The sequence below is a fragment of the Propithecus coquereli genome, unplaced genomic scaffold, assembly GCF_000956105.1.
Source record: "Propithecus coquereli isolate 6110/MARCELLA unplaced genomic scaffold, Pcoq_1.0 Scaffold280, whole genome shotgun sequence".
Taxonomy (NCBI): Eukaryota; Metazoa; Chordata; class Mammalia; order Primates; family Indriidae; genus Propithecus; species Propithecus coquereli.
The window spans coordinates 4,217,916-4,232,694 of NW_012148397.1; the positions used below are offsets into that span (position 1 = coordinate 4,217,916).

The 14,779-nt window shown below is 51.9% G+C and overlaps 1 protein-coding gene across 1 annotated transcript in view; it reads right to left on the reverse strand.

Moving 5' to 3' along the window:
• Positions 1–296: 296 nt before the first annotated feature.
• Positions 297–14,779, reverse strand: part of COTL1 (coactosin-like F-actin binding protein 1) — a 40,227-nt gene continuing 25,744 nt past the window's right edge. Inside the window, exon 4 of the mRNA XM_012648211.1 lies at positions 297–1,548. Within this exon, the coding sequence (XP_012503665.1) occupies positions 1,438–1,548 (111 nt within the window). The 3' untranslated portion in view covers positions 297–1,437. The remainder of the gene's footprint in view (positions 1,549–14,779) is intronic.

Consider the following 14,779-nt stretch of genomic DNA (forward strand, 5'->3'; position numbering starts at 1 on the left):
CACTCCCCTCTCAAGCCACAGCTCCAGGAACGGCAGGAGACCTGGGTTCAAGTCCCAGCCCTGCCGCTTTCTGCCTGGGTGATCTGGGGTGAATTAGTCTCTCTGAGCCTCGGTTTCCAGAAAATGGGGACGAAAACAGCACCTATTTCTCACGGCTGTTAAGAATTAAACAAGCTGCTGAATGCGAATGAGCCCCGAGCAGCCCCACAAATGCCTCCTCTATCCAAACAGAAGGACAACTACCTGTGTTCTTAAAGAAAGAAACCTTTGCATGACAAATCAGAAAAGCAAACTGGTTTTTGAAAAACAAAAAAACGTTTATTTCTGTAAACTGTTTGAGTGCAGAGATGTTCCTCACAACCCCAATACAGTACAGATTTCTTCCCCAAAATGAAATGAGCAAGGAAAAAAAGAAAAAGAACTATATAAAATGCGCTCATGAAGAACCAAGCCAATCTCATCTTTCTTTAGAAACAAAACAAAATAAATCCTTTTGCGTTTGTGGCGCAGGTCTAGGATTGAAACCACAGACTCCCAGGTGGCCGTGAGTGCCATCCCCACTGCTCGCAGGGACCTCGCCGAAGGGACAGAATCGGTTCTCAGTGCTACCTAAATTCCTGCTCCCCACCCTGGGCCTCTCTCCCTAACATCTCGTCACTTTGAGAGCCCCTGAGGTTATCCCTGAAATATTCCTCCTGTCAACTCTGGACTCAGACTTTGCCTCCTTTCCAAGCCACAAGGAAATCTCAGTCACAAGGGTGGGAATGGGGGTTTTAGACCATGCAGCAAAGCCCCTGCCAGGCAAGTTTTAAGGCAAATTTTATCTTATTCGGTCCGGGCCAGACCTACACTTGTCACCACCCAGCAATGCTGTCGCTATTGTCGAACAGGTAGCGCAGGCAACTCTGAGTGGGGCCAGGTGACCCGGAGCCAACTCTAGCAGGTCTGCGGTGGCCCCGCGGGATAAATGCGTGTGCTTATGAAGGCTGCAGTTGCGGCGCAGCTCGGCGGTGACCGGGAGGCTGAGCAGCAGGAAACCCAGGTGGCGGCCCCAGCCCAGGCTGAGGAAGCCACTCGAGGTGGTGGCGAAGCCCACGGGGCAGGCCTCGTCGCGTATAAGAGAAATGTCAGGAAAAGTGGTCACCACTGTAGGCCCCTGCGATCTGATGACATGCAGGACCTTGGCATCCAAATGATTTTTCTTTAGAACAAAAAAGAAGGAGGGAGAAAGAAAAAGATCAAAGAAAGATATTCCATGAGCTTCATGAGATGGGACGCAGCGGGGTTTGACGGGGAAGCGGGAAGGGGTCTGGGGTGCGGACACGGGGTGGCGGGCGCTGCCTCTCGTGGCTTCTCCTCTGCCTGGTGGGCTGGTGGCCGAGGCCGGCGGTCCCCTCCCCCGGGGAGCAGGCGATGACTCTGGCGAGGAGGGCGGGGCTATTCCGTCTGGGCGTCGTAATTGGCTCCGCCCGCCTTCTTCAGCTCGCTCTTGATGAAATCCTCCTCCAGCTCCTTGCGGTCGCTGATCACAAACTCTTTAGCGAAATTCTGCAACGACAGAAACACACACTGTTCCATTAAGAAGAAAACGACGTGATCCAAGTGCGGCTCCGGCAACACGCTAGGAAGCGTCGGCGCCTGACACAGGAGCAAGTGATCACAACGAAAACCTGGCAGCGGATGACTGGCAGAGAAAGTACGTCTGGAGGTCGGGGCCTGGGTGCAGGCGAGACGCGGGGATGGGCCAGGGGAGCTAGGCTGGAGTTCTGGCTCTGCCCCCTTCCGGCTGCGTGACCCCGGGCAAGTCCCTTCAACGCCCTGTGCCTCAGCTTCCCCATCGGTGTCGGGAGAGTAATAGGTCATGAGGCTGGGAAGGCAGGGATGTGCTGGTAAGTGTTTAACACCCAACTCTCCAAGAAAAAGACACGGAGGAGGAAAGCTCTGACCTGCGGCGTTTGCCCATTTCCATGGTGTAAATATTCTATGCCCACAGTGGCTGCGTCACCATACGTGGAGTTGGGAAGAGACAGGCACGACTGGTTCTCTCGGCCACCGCTGGTGGCAATGGTGCGGGGCTTCCAGTCCCGGGTCTGAGTGACCAGCCTGGGCACGTACTGGGCTGTCCAGCCACACTCAGCTACTTGAGGGCAGGGGCTTTGTTTGCATTCATTCAGCAAATACCATTCCACATTATGGGACTACAGCAAAACGGGTACACAGGTTTCGGCCATATAACCCACAGGCCTGGCAGTCACGAGGCAGCTGGTGAATGTTCGTGGCGTGAATGAGTGAAGCGGGGGATTCGGCTGATCAGATAACCCTGAACTATGAAGCTAAACAGTCACTGTGACGCGTGGATCTGAGACTTTAATAAGCAAAGCAAATTTCAGGATGGTGACAGACAGGAATACAGGCAAAGCTACCAAAACTACAAATAACGCGTCTAAAAGTCAGAAAATCATCCACGTGCAAAAAGTCCACAAGGAACTAATGTGAACAATGACGACCGTCGCTAAGTACTTAATGTGCACCAGGCACCGTGTTGTGGTGCTGAGAATGACACACATTAGCAAATGTCATTCTCAAAACACTTTGATAGGGCTGGGCGCGGTGGCTCACACCTGTAATCCTAGCACTCTGGGAGGCCGAGGCGGGCGGATTGTTTGAGCTCAGGAGTTTGAGACCAGCCTGAGCAAGAGCGAGATCTCGTCTCTACTAAAAAAAATAGAAAGAAATTAATCGGACAACTAAAAATATATAGAAAAAAAAAAATCAGCCGGGCACAGTGGCTCGTGCCTGTACTCCCAGCTACTCGGGAGGCTGAGGCAGTAGGATCGCTTGAGCCCAGGAGTGTTAGGTTGCTGTGAGCTAGGCTGACGCCACGGCACTCACTCTAGCCAGGGCAACAGAGTGAGACTGTGTCTCAAAAAAAAAAAAAAGAAAGAAAGAAAAAAAACCACTTTGATAGGACCCAGCAATTCCACTCCTAGAGATCTGCCCAAAGAGGTGAAAGCGTACACCGCCCCACCTGTGAACACAGGTGCACGCAGCATTCTGACACCCGAAACGGGGAAACCACCCAGTGTCCGCCAACAGATGAGCAGATAGCCAAAACCTGGTCTAGCCACACGCTGGAATGTCACTCAGCCTGGCAAAGGAATGAAGTCCTGCTACGTGCTACAACACGGATGAGCCGCCAAACGTGACGCTAAGTGAAAGAAGCAAGTCACAAAAGGCCACACTTTGTCTGGTTCCATTTATGTGAAATGTCTGAAAAAGGGAACTCCATAGAGACAGAAAGCGGATTAGTGCTCTGGTGACCAGGGGCTGGAGAAGGGAACAGAAGATGATAGAAATGTTCTAAAATTGGGACTGTGGCGATGTTTGCACAAGTCCGCAAATTTACTAAAAATCGCTGAACTATACACTGAGGATGAGTTAATTTTGCAGTATACAAATCATACCTCAATACAGTTGTTTTTTAAGAAATCCTGTAAGATAATCAATATTTTTTCCATTTTAAAGACGAGAAGACAAAAGACAGAGGTTACAATACTTGCCCAAAGTCACACAGCTAAAGGGTCCAGTTGACCCCAAAGCTGGCATCTTACAAGAGTCACCTTCTCCTTTTGGGGTAAGGAAAGTGTTTGGGGACCAGATAGAAGGGGTGGTTGCACGACATTGTAAATGTACTAAATGGCATTGAACCGTACATTTTAAAATGGTTAATTTTATGTTAAGGGAATTTCACCTCCATTTAAAAACAAAGCAAAACCAAAAAAGTCACCATTCTACCGAGAAGAATGACTAAACCAGGAGAACCAAGGTCAAGTTTTACAGTAAAAAGGCAAACATCTGGCGTGCAAAGCCACCAAGAATGCTAACAGGGAGGGAGGCGGGACGTTAATACTTATCAAGCAGCTGATAAGTGCTAGTCACAGCCTCCCACGTTCTCTCATCCTCCCTCGGTTTATTGGCTTTTTTTTTTTTTTAAGATAAGAACCCCAGGGCTGGGCTTGGAGAGATTTGCCCAGAATGACAAAACACCGTGCCCTTCCGCCACGCCGTGTTACTAATGTCATGCATATGGCCAGTGCAAGAGAGAACACAAGCTGAGCTAAGAGCCAGAAAGGAGAATTGAGAACCCATGCGTTTCTCAACCCAAGATGCAGGGGCGTGAAGAGGGGGCAGAGAGCACTCAAGCACCCAGGAGCAGGAAGCCGAAAGCTCAGGATGCCTGCAGAAGGAAGTCCAAGGTCCTCGGCTTTGCGATAGCCATATATGGCCGTCTAAAGAAGCAAGAACACTTGATGTTCCTGTCGGTTAGCTATTAGAAGATGTGGGTTAAGAAGTAAGTTTGATAAGGTCTAAAAATCTACAGTGAAGTATTTATGGAGCTATGTGCAGTCCAACCTAAAACCACAGGTACACGGGAAATCAAATTATAACCAAAATAAGCAGCAAAACAGGTAGCAGAATCTAGTAAAATACGACATAACAATAAATGTAAATGAACGAAATTACCTTTAAAAATGCTATGTTTCAAATGACAAAAAAAAGCAACCCCAAACCCTATGCCACACACCAGAAACATGTTTAAAACCAAAAGATTAGCAAAAAATGATGCCACATCATAAAAAGTATATATAGAGAAAAGTAACCATAGGCCGGGCGTGGTGGCTCACACCTGTAATCCTAGCACGCTGGGAGGCTGAGACAGGAGGATCCCTTGAGCCCAGGAGTTCAAGACCAGCCTGACCAAGAGCAAGACCCTGTCTCTACTAAAAACAGAAAAATTAGCCAGGTGTGGTGGTGCACGCCTGTAGTCCCAGGTACTCAGGAGGCTGAGGCAGGAGGAGGATCGCTTGAGCCCAGGAGTTTGAGGTTGCTGTGAGCTGTGATGATGCCACTGAACTCTAGCCAGGGCAACAAAGCAAGACAAGGAAAGAAAAGGAAAGGAAAAAGAAAAAGAAAAAAAAAGAAACCATATGATCTCTGAAAATATTTAAAACAAACCGGATCTCACAAGAAAAACAGGCCACCATGCAACCGGATGGCCCTTCTGGATCAGCCCAGTGTCCCTTCCTCTCTACCTCAGTAGAAAACCGAATGGAAGATTATTTTGTCCACAGAAGGCATGTTCTTATAGTCACCGCTTACAGGTCTTAAAAGACAGTCATCCAGTGATCCGATTACTTCCAAAAAGAAGGGTTACAGATCAAGTGTCTTAACACAGTCAACTAGCTCACGCCTCAAAGTCCTGCCTTATCTTAACATTTCATTTCCGTTTATCCTCAGAAAGACACCGGAGAGTCAGACTGTGCACAATCGAGTCCTTCTTCGTTCTTTACTGAATTTTTTTTCTCTTCTAATGACCAGGACAGGCACTTGAAACCTGCCGTCACCCCTCCGTTGAGGGAGGCCCAGGGAGAGACCCAGAGAGGGTGAGTCCATCACCCCTCGGCACGGCAACGGCACGGCGGGGCCCTACACTGCCCGGCCCCCGAGGCTGTCGAAGCAGAAGGAACCCCTCAGAGACGCCAGAGCAAAATGTGCCGGGGTGGGGGCACTGTCATCTGTGCTTGCAGAAAGATTTTCTTTGTTTTGTCTGGGAACATGGTGGTCCTCTCTGGCAGCTCCCAGACAAGGGATTTTTCCCTTTTTGGCCACAACGGGACTTTTCAAAGGAAGAGGCCCCATCCAGCTCAGCCACCATCAAAATGGGCTGGAAATGTACAACCACCAAGTCGAAGACGAGTTTTGTTCCCGTGACCTTCCTCAAGTGCACCTATGTTCGTGCCTCAAAGATGCAAAGCAGACGTTGGCCCCTTTCCTGCGGAAGGTGCTCTGGCAAAGGATGAGGGTCAGGGACCAGCCGGGGCTCTGTGCAGAGTCGAGCATGTTTGCAAGGCTGGTTTAAAAAGTGCACACGTAGTTCCCATCCTTGGCTTTAAATCATGCCTTTCCTTTTTAAATGGCTCCCAACTCCCTGGGTTTAAACCCCAGAGTGCTGGGAGTAGGTTTGGGCCAAATACAAACAGGGACAGTTGTCTGCACGTCCCTCCAGCAGCCTGGCCCTCCCCGGGGACTCACCCTCCCCGAGCTCAGTCTCATTATCTGCAAATAGGGACGGTAACAGCCCCTGCGTCCCGGGGCTGCTGTGAGGATCTTGTGAGCATGCAAAGGGCTTGGACACTTGACGAGCGTGCTCGGTACAGAGTGAGTGACATTTTACACGACTGCGGGCTTCCCTTCATCCTCAAGATTGGAGGGGAATTTAAGACACAAAGAAGTTCTCGGAACTACTCAGAGCAAAGGCTGGTTCCTCTTCTCTCCATTCCCAGTGTTTATTTTTCAGCGAAGGAAAGTCCCAGGAATTCCTCTGAGTAACCAAGGCGTTGACACTGGTGGAGGGAAGACGGTAAATCCAGCTGCAAACCCAGAGGCTGGGCCCGGGGTTGGCTGCAGGAGAACAGGGAGGAGCTGTCGGGGTGGAACTGTCAGGTCTTCTACTTAGAGCGTCCGGACTGCGGAGTCTTCCTCACCACTGTGGAGAACCCAAGTGTGGGGGAAGTTCTGGCGAGAAAAAGGTGAGTGGGGATTCTTTTGGGCAGTTAAATCTGTGATATCAGCAACACACACTTTTAGAAAGTGGGGCCAAGGAGGAGAGGTGATCTTCATTGTATCCAAAGACAAGGAAAGCTAAAGCAATTCATTGTTCTCACAAACACGGGTTTATTGAACACTTACTATATGCCATAGACTCTCCTAGGCTCTGGGAAGTCAAAATTCTGGTATTTATGGGCCTCTCTGAGGGACTGCAAGCAGAAAAAGAGGAGCAGGGCCCCAAAATGCCCCGAAGGGAGCGTTCAATGGCTCTGGGCCCCGGTTTCCATCTCCGTGAAAGAAGAAGGCTGCACAAAGGGTCTCCCAGGGCTTTCCCCACTGGTCGTCCAGGGACCTACACCCAAGCCTCGGGAGCACATGGACGTGGACAAAGTTCCACCGTAGGCATCAGAGTCCGAGGGGCACTGGGGAGAACTGCCACAGAAAAGTCGGCTTTGGGCTCAGAGCGCAGCTGTCAAAGCGAAGGCTGAGTGCTGGTTCCAGGCCCGTCCCAAATCCTCGCAAAAAAACGTAGGGGATAGAATCTCTTCTCCCACGTGCATGAGATGGGGCAGGGAGACAGACACGTGCCGGCCACAAGAATGTGTCTTTCCCCAAGTGCATGAAGATTAGCTATAAACCGAAGACCCTGGGGTGCCGAGGGAAAGCGATCAGTCCCGCGCACCCTGCGTCTTGCTGGGAGAAGGGCAGCCTCCGAGGAGCGTGGGCCAAAGGAAAGCGCACCCCACACAGCTGCCGGGCGCAGCTGCCAGCCCTCCCGGCCCCACGCTGCCCCTCCTACAACCGTTCTGAAGTATTGAAAGGCCAAGGTTTTTTAAATCCTACCAGCAAGGTGTAATTTACTCAGAAAGAACAGGTTGTTATAATAGGCATGAGTCATCATAGAAAAGGAGAAAAAACAAACAGATCAAAATGGCACAGCCGAGCGTTTGACAGATAAGGGAGCAAAGGCACCTTCGTCACCCTCACAGCTCAGGAGTGGCGCGACCCTGCTTCACTAGGGAGAGAACAAAGGACAAGACAGAGGCACACGGCTACGTTTCAGGTAGGCCCGGGGTAAGCGTCTAATGAAGATGGAAGGAGGAAGGCCTGGCGTCCCAAGAGCACGCTGTGCCTAGGCCTGGGACAAAACCGAATGGGGACAGTCGTTCCTATGCCTGGAATCCTGACACCTGCAGGGCCACCCGCCTCTTTAGCATCTGGGCAACTGCCTAGAGTCTAACCCTCTGCTTTCCTGACCACAGATATGCACAGAAGCCCAACTCCACCTTGCCTGATTTCGGACTATGGCTTCATCTAGCCCAGGGACGGGAGAATGTGGGAAACACACTCTACTCTCCCCTCCCGTGTCCACAGCAGACATCACAAATCAATCATGGCACTTTCCCCGCTGAGTCCAGGCTTAACCTCAGAATCCCTCTTAACCCAGAACTCCAAATAGCCCACGCCTGCTGATCAGTTGGTAAGCTAGAGATTAAGTCCAGGTTCAGGTCTCCAACTTCCGCCCAGTCAGAATTGTGCCTAGGATTTCTTGTTCCTCAGCCACAGCCCTGCTTGGAAATTTTTCCCAAAGAAATAACAGAATTTTTTTTTAATGACAATACTCAAAGATGTTCATTGCCAGTAAATACCAGACTGTTTCCGTTTTTCAACAAAACTGAGTAAGTGAACAATATCTACGTCGAACCCTTCATATAGGCCAGGCACTTACTATACACAGTACTTTATTTGATTTTCACAATTTCATGCGTTAAATATTACCATCCCGATTTTCAGATGAGGAAATTGAGGATCAGGGAGGGGACGTGGCCAGCAAAATGTCACACGATTAACTCCATGCCAAGGCCTTTATGAGGAACAGGGACACGTACACACACCCCACACGCGTACACACACAGGAGCAAACACACAAAGTGGGTACCGACTTACATATGTTGTGCTACACTCACTCACTCAAGAAATAGTATTTGGCCATTAAAATTATGAAAACTGAAGACATATTTGTGAAATGTTAAGAGAAGGGACACAAGTTGTGTCTCTGCTACCACAAAGGCTGCATAAAAACACGGGCCATGGGGCGGCAGGGAGAGAAATCTCTGTGAGGCGTGGAGGGTGGTGTCTGGCCACCGCGCTCCGTCATTGCGTCTGAGCGCTTTTGCACACCACAGGGATTGGGGTAAAACCACCACTCTGTCTTCCTGGGAGAAGAGGAAGAGCAGAGCCTGGGCTAGCTCGGGAAGGGAATCTCAAAAGGCAGAATGTCCAGGGACAAAAGCCGACAAGAGGGGACAGAGGTGAGAGACGCTGGTGCAGTGATGAGGTTGAAGAGTGCGGCAGCCTCCAGCCTCCACCCACCACGTGGGACCGAGCGGCTCACAGAGGAGGCTCTCTGGGTTCATTCCTTCCCGCCCCTTCGATCAGGACCTGTGCGCATCCTAGCCCAGTGTCCTCACGGCACGGCGACTGTACACTGCACAGACTGCGTCGGGGCATCAGGAGCCAGCTGCCGGCAGGTGACCCAGGCAGGTGCTGAGCTAAGGCAGGCCGGCTGGCCAAGGCTGGCACCTGGCCTGGAGCTTAGTGAAGGGCAGGTAGCCCACCGCCTGCTGGGCAGAACTGTTTGCGCACTAAAGGGGCCTCGTTTACATGCTAGGCCCAAACCCAGGGCGTGGGGCTGTCCCTCTCTCCTGAAGAGCTTTTAACCCCTTTGGTGACAGCAGCACAACTGGCTCCTCCACTCTCCCGTTTAAACTCTTCCCAGAGACCCCCATGACTTTAAAGTGGTCTCCAAGCCCCCACAACGGCCTCCGCCCTCAAAACCAACCAAGCCCAAAGAAGCAACCCCCCCAAGCCCCAAGTTCCCCAACCGGGGAACGGGGGTGAGACAGCACCTGGCTCACGGATGACTAAGCCTAGCCCTGCACGCGTGGTACCTGGCACCACCGTTCGTAGGCTGCTGGGGAGCTTTCCATTTCCAATCAGGTAGTTTGCGTTTTCAAAATATATGAGAGGAGCCACAAGAAGCCCTGCGGCCGGGGCACGGCCCCGGTGACAGGCAGCAGGACCAAAAGGCCCTTCTGGCTTTGAGACCACGGGTCCTTCCACGAAGTAAACATGCCAGGTAAAAACAAACGACCACGGGTCCTTCCACGAAGTAAACATGCCAGTTAAAAACAAACAGCTGAAAGTCCCTGGGGCCGTGCAGCTCTACGGCTGGTCCCTGGAGAGCCGGGCGGGGCGGCGGCTCCTGCCTCTCGAAGGGGAGCAGCGGCCGCGCCAATCTCATTACCGGGAGCTGCATGGGTTCCCCCAGCCGCCCCCCAGCTCTCACTTCTGCTTTCTATTGAAGCAAAAGCAAGGCCTTTGGAAATGTCACCCACTCCCGAGTCCCTCCCTGGGCGTAACTGGCTTCCACAGTTGAATTCAAACCAAAGAACAGTTACTGCGCGTTTATTAGCGTCTGTCCTAGCAAGACACAAAGACCCTGCACGGACGGCTCCATTTCTGCGCTGTTCAAGCGCCGACTCTGGGCCTGCACTCGGCACTCTGCAGGCGCTGGGAGTCCCGTGTAATTCGGCAGCCGTGGCGCAGCGAGCCGCGGGCCCTCGAGGATATCACTTTCTAGCTGGGCACTTAGTTATGATTCCTGGAACCTGGACCATAGTGGAAACAGATACAGAAGCAATTAATTCTGACGGAGGCTGGTAGGAGTGCGGGGTAAAGAATCAGGGTCGGCCGAGCGTGTGATCCCAGCATTTTGGGAGGCCGAGGTGGGAGGATCACTTGAGGCCAGGAGTTCGAGGCTGCAGTGAGCTGTGATCATGACGCTGTACTCCAGCCTGGGCGACACAGTGAGACTGTCTCAAAAAAAAAAAAAGAATCAGGGTTTTGAAGGATGAATAAGAGTTTATCAGGCACCAAAATTTACATTTTCTTTTTCACAAGTGAGAACACAGAAATTCTAGAGATAAAATTACTTGCCCCAAATCCTACAGCTATGCGCTGATGAAGCCAGAATACAGACTTGAATGTCACCCCCCGAAGCCCAGGACTTTTTCCATTTGACGCAGCAGTGCTTTTTTTAAAAGCACTGAGCAACAATGTTCAGTTTCCAGTTTAAAAAAGTTTCCACCATCGAGAAAGATGGAGAACCAATACATTTAAAAACAAACGTGCATGAGCAACACGAGTTTATACAACTCGTATAGCCATAGACACGCGTCTACGCAAGGAAAGCGTCCAAATTCCACTTACGGCCTCTGACGGTTTCCTTGGTGCCGGAAGACTTTGGAAACGTGTGGGGTGGGGAGGTGACTGAGTCGGACCCTGAGACCACAGTCCGGCTTCCAGGCACAGCCCCCGCCATGTCCCACACTGGGAAAGTCATTCCGCTTCCCTGGGTCTCGGGCTCCGCATCCGGGAAGAAGAATAAATGGTGTCAAAGGGTGTCAGGCACACAGTAGGGACACGAGCTATTGTGACTGATGTACTTGCCACATTGGTACACAAAAGAGGTGCTCAGAGAGGAGGGCTGGGTACATCTGGCCCTGGGGAGGTGGACGGGACCCCATATTTAAGCCAGCCCTGCTTCTGGGGGCTTAGGAGCGTCAGAAGAGATCCTGAGCTGTGGGGTCTGTGCCACTCCCGAAACGTCTGTCCTTCCCACCTCCACAGACCCTCGGAGGAAACAACCTCCGTCGTTCTCTTTTCCCAATGCCGGAAGCTGGATATTCCCTCTGGATACTTGGCTCTGTGAACGCTCGTGTTAAAAAACAAATAAAAGCATCACATGAGTAAAACCGTTTTGCAAGACAAGCACGATGCCTCATTGACCGGGCCTGGCTCTAAATCAAGATAGCCGGGCCGCGGCGCAGGGCAGGTCGCTGTCAGCAGCCACCGCATTGTCCCAGCCATCTCGTGAAAGACGCGAGAACAATGGGGCCGATGTTCCGTCCCGGGCACCAGCCGGGCACTTCTGTGTGGCAGACGGCAGCTGTGGCGAGGCAGCCGTGCGTGCTGCGTGTTCAGCTCATTCCGGGGATTCAGGGCTGGGCGCCACAATCGCCCAGCCACCGCACCGGCAGCCCCCGTGGCCTGGGTGGCACCTGTCTTGAGTCCCCCCAGCCACGGATGCCTCTCGGGTTCTCAGCCTGGCTCTCATTATAGACCCAGAGTCAAACCTCCTGACTGTTCACACGTCCAGGCTCTCGCCCCAGCGCTGTTGCTGTTGGCTGTGGGTTTAGGGCAGATCCTATCACCGCTCTGGGCCTCAGTTTCCCCCTATGCCAGCTCACCTATGTGGCAGGCCACGGATGAAGTACGGATTGTCTGAAGTCAGCACTGGCAAGCGTGGGTGAGGCCAGGGCCTTTCTGTGTTGCTGACGGCTGCGACTTTGGTCCAAGCCATTTGCAGGACAGTTAGGCAATATTGGGGAACAACATCAAGATTCACAGCCCGTAGCTCAGCACAGGTATCCACCATCTCCTAGGGAAATACCCCCCAGCGTAGAAACATTTTCCACCCAAGCTGTGCGTCATGGTGTTGTCTAAAAGGGAAAACTGGAAGTAACAGCTACTACTTCCGGGGTCATTGCCAGACACTGTTCTAAACACTTTCTCTATATTTGTTTAATCCCCACAACAACCCTAACAGCCCGATGCTACATGAGACGTCAGGTGACTGAGGCCCAGAAAGGGTAAGCAATGTGCCCCAGGCCACACAGCAAGTGATGAGGCCGAAATGTAAACCCACGCCATCTGGCTCAAAAGTCAGACCATTGCGCCATACTGCCTCTTTGTCAAATAAAATAAGGTTCTTTGTTAAAGGCAACTGACTTCATAAAAAATCACACCCTTTTGAAAAAATTTCATAATATGCCAAAGTAGAACATGACACAGCAAGTCGACCCATCCGATTCATCACTTCGCAAATGAGGAAACCGAGGCCCAGGGAGGGACAGGGACTTGCCCAGGGTCAGACGGGTGGCACAAAGGGCACCCCTGTCGGTTCCAGTTACTCTGCCTCAGTGACATGCAATCAACTGCCACTCGCCACGCTCCCTACGAAGCACGAGGATGGGCGCGCATTGCTCTTATCACAACGGAAGTCGAGGGTCTGTTCATACAGCGCTCTTAAAACTGAAGGTCAGTCCACTTATCCTTCACGTGGAAATGGTGGCAAAAGGCAGCTGGAGAAGTGACCCAGTCCCCAGGACATGGAATCCAGGTGGCCCACCCGGAAGCTCCGTCAGGGACATCTGGTCTGAGTGTCCATTAAGCAGAGGGAGAGCTGACACACGCCAGTCTGGGCATGACTTTAGTGACTGTGGGAAGACACATTAGACCAGCACGACGGACCCTTTGTGACCCGAACGGCGACATCTGCAGCTGTAGTACAAACGTGAGGGCCTGCAGGAGCTTCAGAGAGTCACCGTTTTTACGTGTAGAGGCGGAAAATGCAAATGATAATGGTCAAGAGATGACAGTGCACCCGCAGCTCGGGACAGTGTCCCGCCTCCCCCACCGGAGTGGACGTCTGTGCTGCTTCACCCACCAGCAACCCCTTCTTTTAACAACTGGGATCCCACTGCGGCTGCCAATCCCGAAACCCCGCCTCCTGCCCTACAAGGTGTGCATGTGACCCAGACCGGGCCAATCAGGGTCCTCTTAAGGGATTGATTGACAGCAAGAGAAGAGGCCTCTCTTCTTCTAGGATCCCGACCCAAAGGACCACCGTAGCCTGGACCTTCCCTCCTGCTGGGCAGAGGCTGCCTGAGGCCAGACCCAGAGAAAAACAGAACTGAAGGAATGAGATGAAAATACTGCTTGAGCCCTGGATCCAGCCACACCTGAAGCCAAAACCCCCACACTTCCCGGTTCCAAAGGCCGAGCAATTCCCCTTTTTGCCTCAACATATTTGAGCTTGCAAACAAATGAATCATAACTCCTCCTCCCACATAAAGTTCCTACCAGAGAATCAGTTTCTCCCAATCTCCTCGGCCGCAGGCCCACTTCACCCAGCTGAAAAGAGTTCCGGATTTGGAGGAAGTTCTGCAGACTGCTTGGTGGGTACGAGGTTTCCTTCGGGGGTGGTGGGAAAGTTCCGAAACTAGGTAGCGGCGATGGCTGCACAGCGCTGTGAGTGTGCCTGACGCCACTGACGTCTACACTTGAAAATGGTTGAAGTGGTAAGTTGTATGTTACTGTATTTTACCCCAAGTTTTCAAATGCAAAGAAAAAGGAACTGCAAGATTCAAAAGACCATGCCCAGTGTGAGTCCTGGGAGCAGTCCCTCCCTGCGGGTCCTCCTGCCACGCCCAAGAGAGGGCCCAGCAGGGACGGGCAGAATGCAGCAGGAGAGCTTTGGCCATGCCAACAGGCATTCCTTGGCATTTTCCATCCCGCTGCCACACAGAAGAACCCCGAACGCTAGTTAACCATTAAAACCCAACTGGTCTGGAGAAAAATGCCCTGTCGGGTTAAGCAGGTGACTTTCCAAAGCAAGGGCTCCAGGGCCAGAGTGCAAACAGAGGCGTTACCCGGCCACGCTGATTAGGATGCGAAACGAATGACATTTACTGAGCCCAGGCCCAGGCACAGGCTGACCCTTTCAAAAGGCATCTGATGCCCGGGCGCAGTGGCGCACGCCTGTGATCCCAGCACTTGGGGAGGCTGAGGCAGGAGGATCACTTTTGGCCAGAAGTTTGAGACCAGCCTGAACAACATAGTGAGACCCCATCTCTACAAAAACTAGAAAAATTAGCTGTGAATGGTGCTGTGCACCTGTAGTCCCAGCTACCTGGGAGGCTGAGGCAGGAGGATCGTTTGAGCCCGGGAGTTTGAGGTTGCTGTGAGCTGGGCTGACGCACCGCCCTCTGGCACCGCCCTCTGGCAATCGGACGACCCATACCTTTTAAAACTGATTATCATGACTAATAACACCGGAACAGAGCCCCACACCTCCCGAGAATGTATTCTAAAGAAACAATTCGATGGAAGAGAGAAAGGAGCCGTGTGTATTAAAGTGTTGCTTGGAACAATATTTATAAAAATAAACATTGGAAGCAACTCAACAGGCCACGCACAGCGGAACATTTAGTACATTACATTACATTTGTGAAACGGGACACTCTGCTACCAGAAAAACACTAAT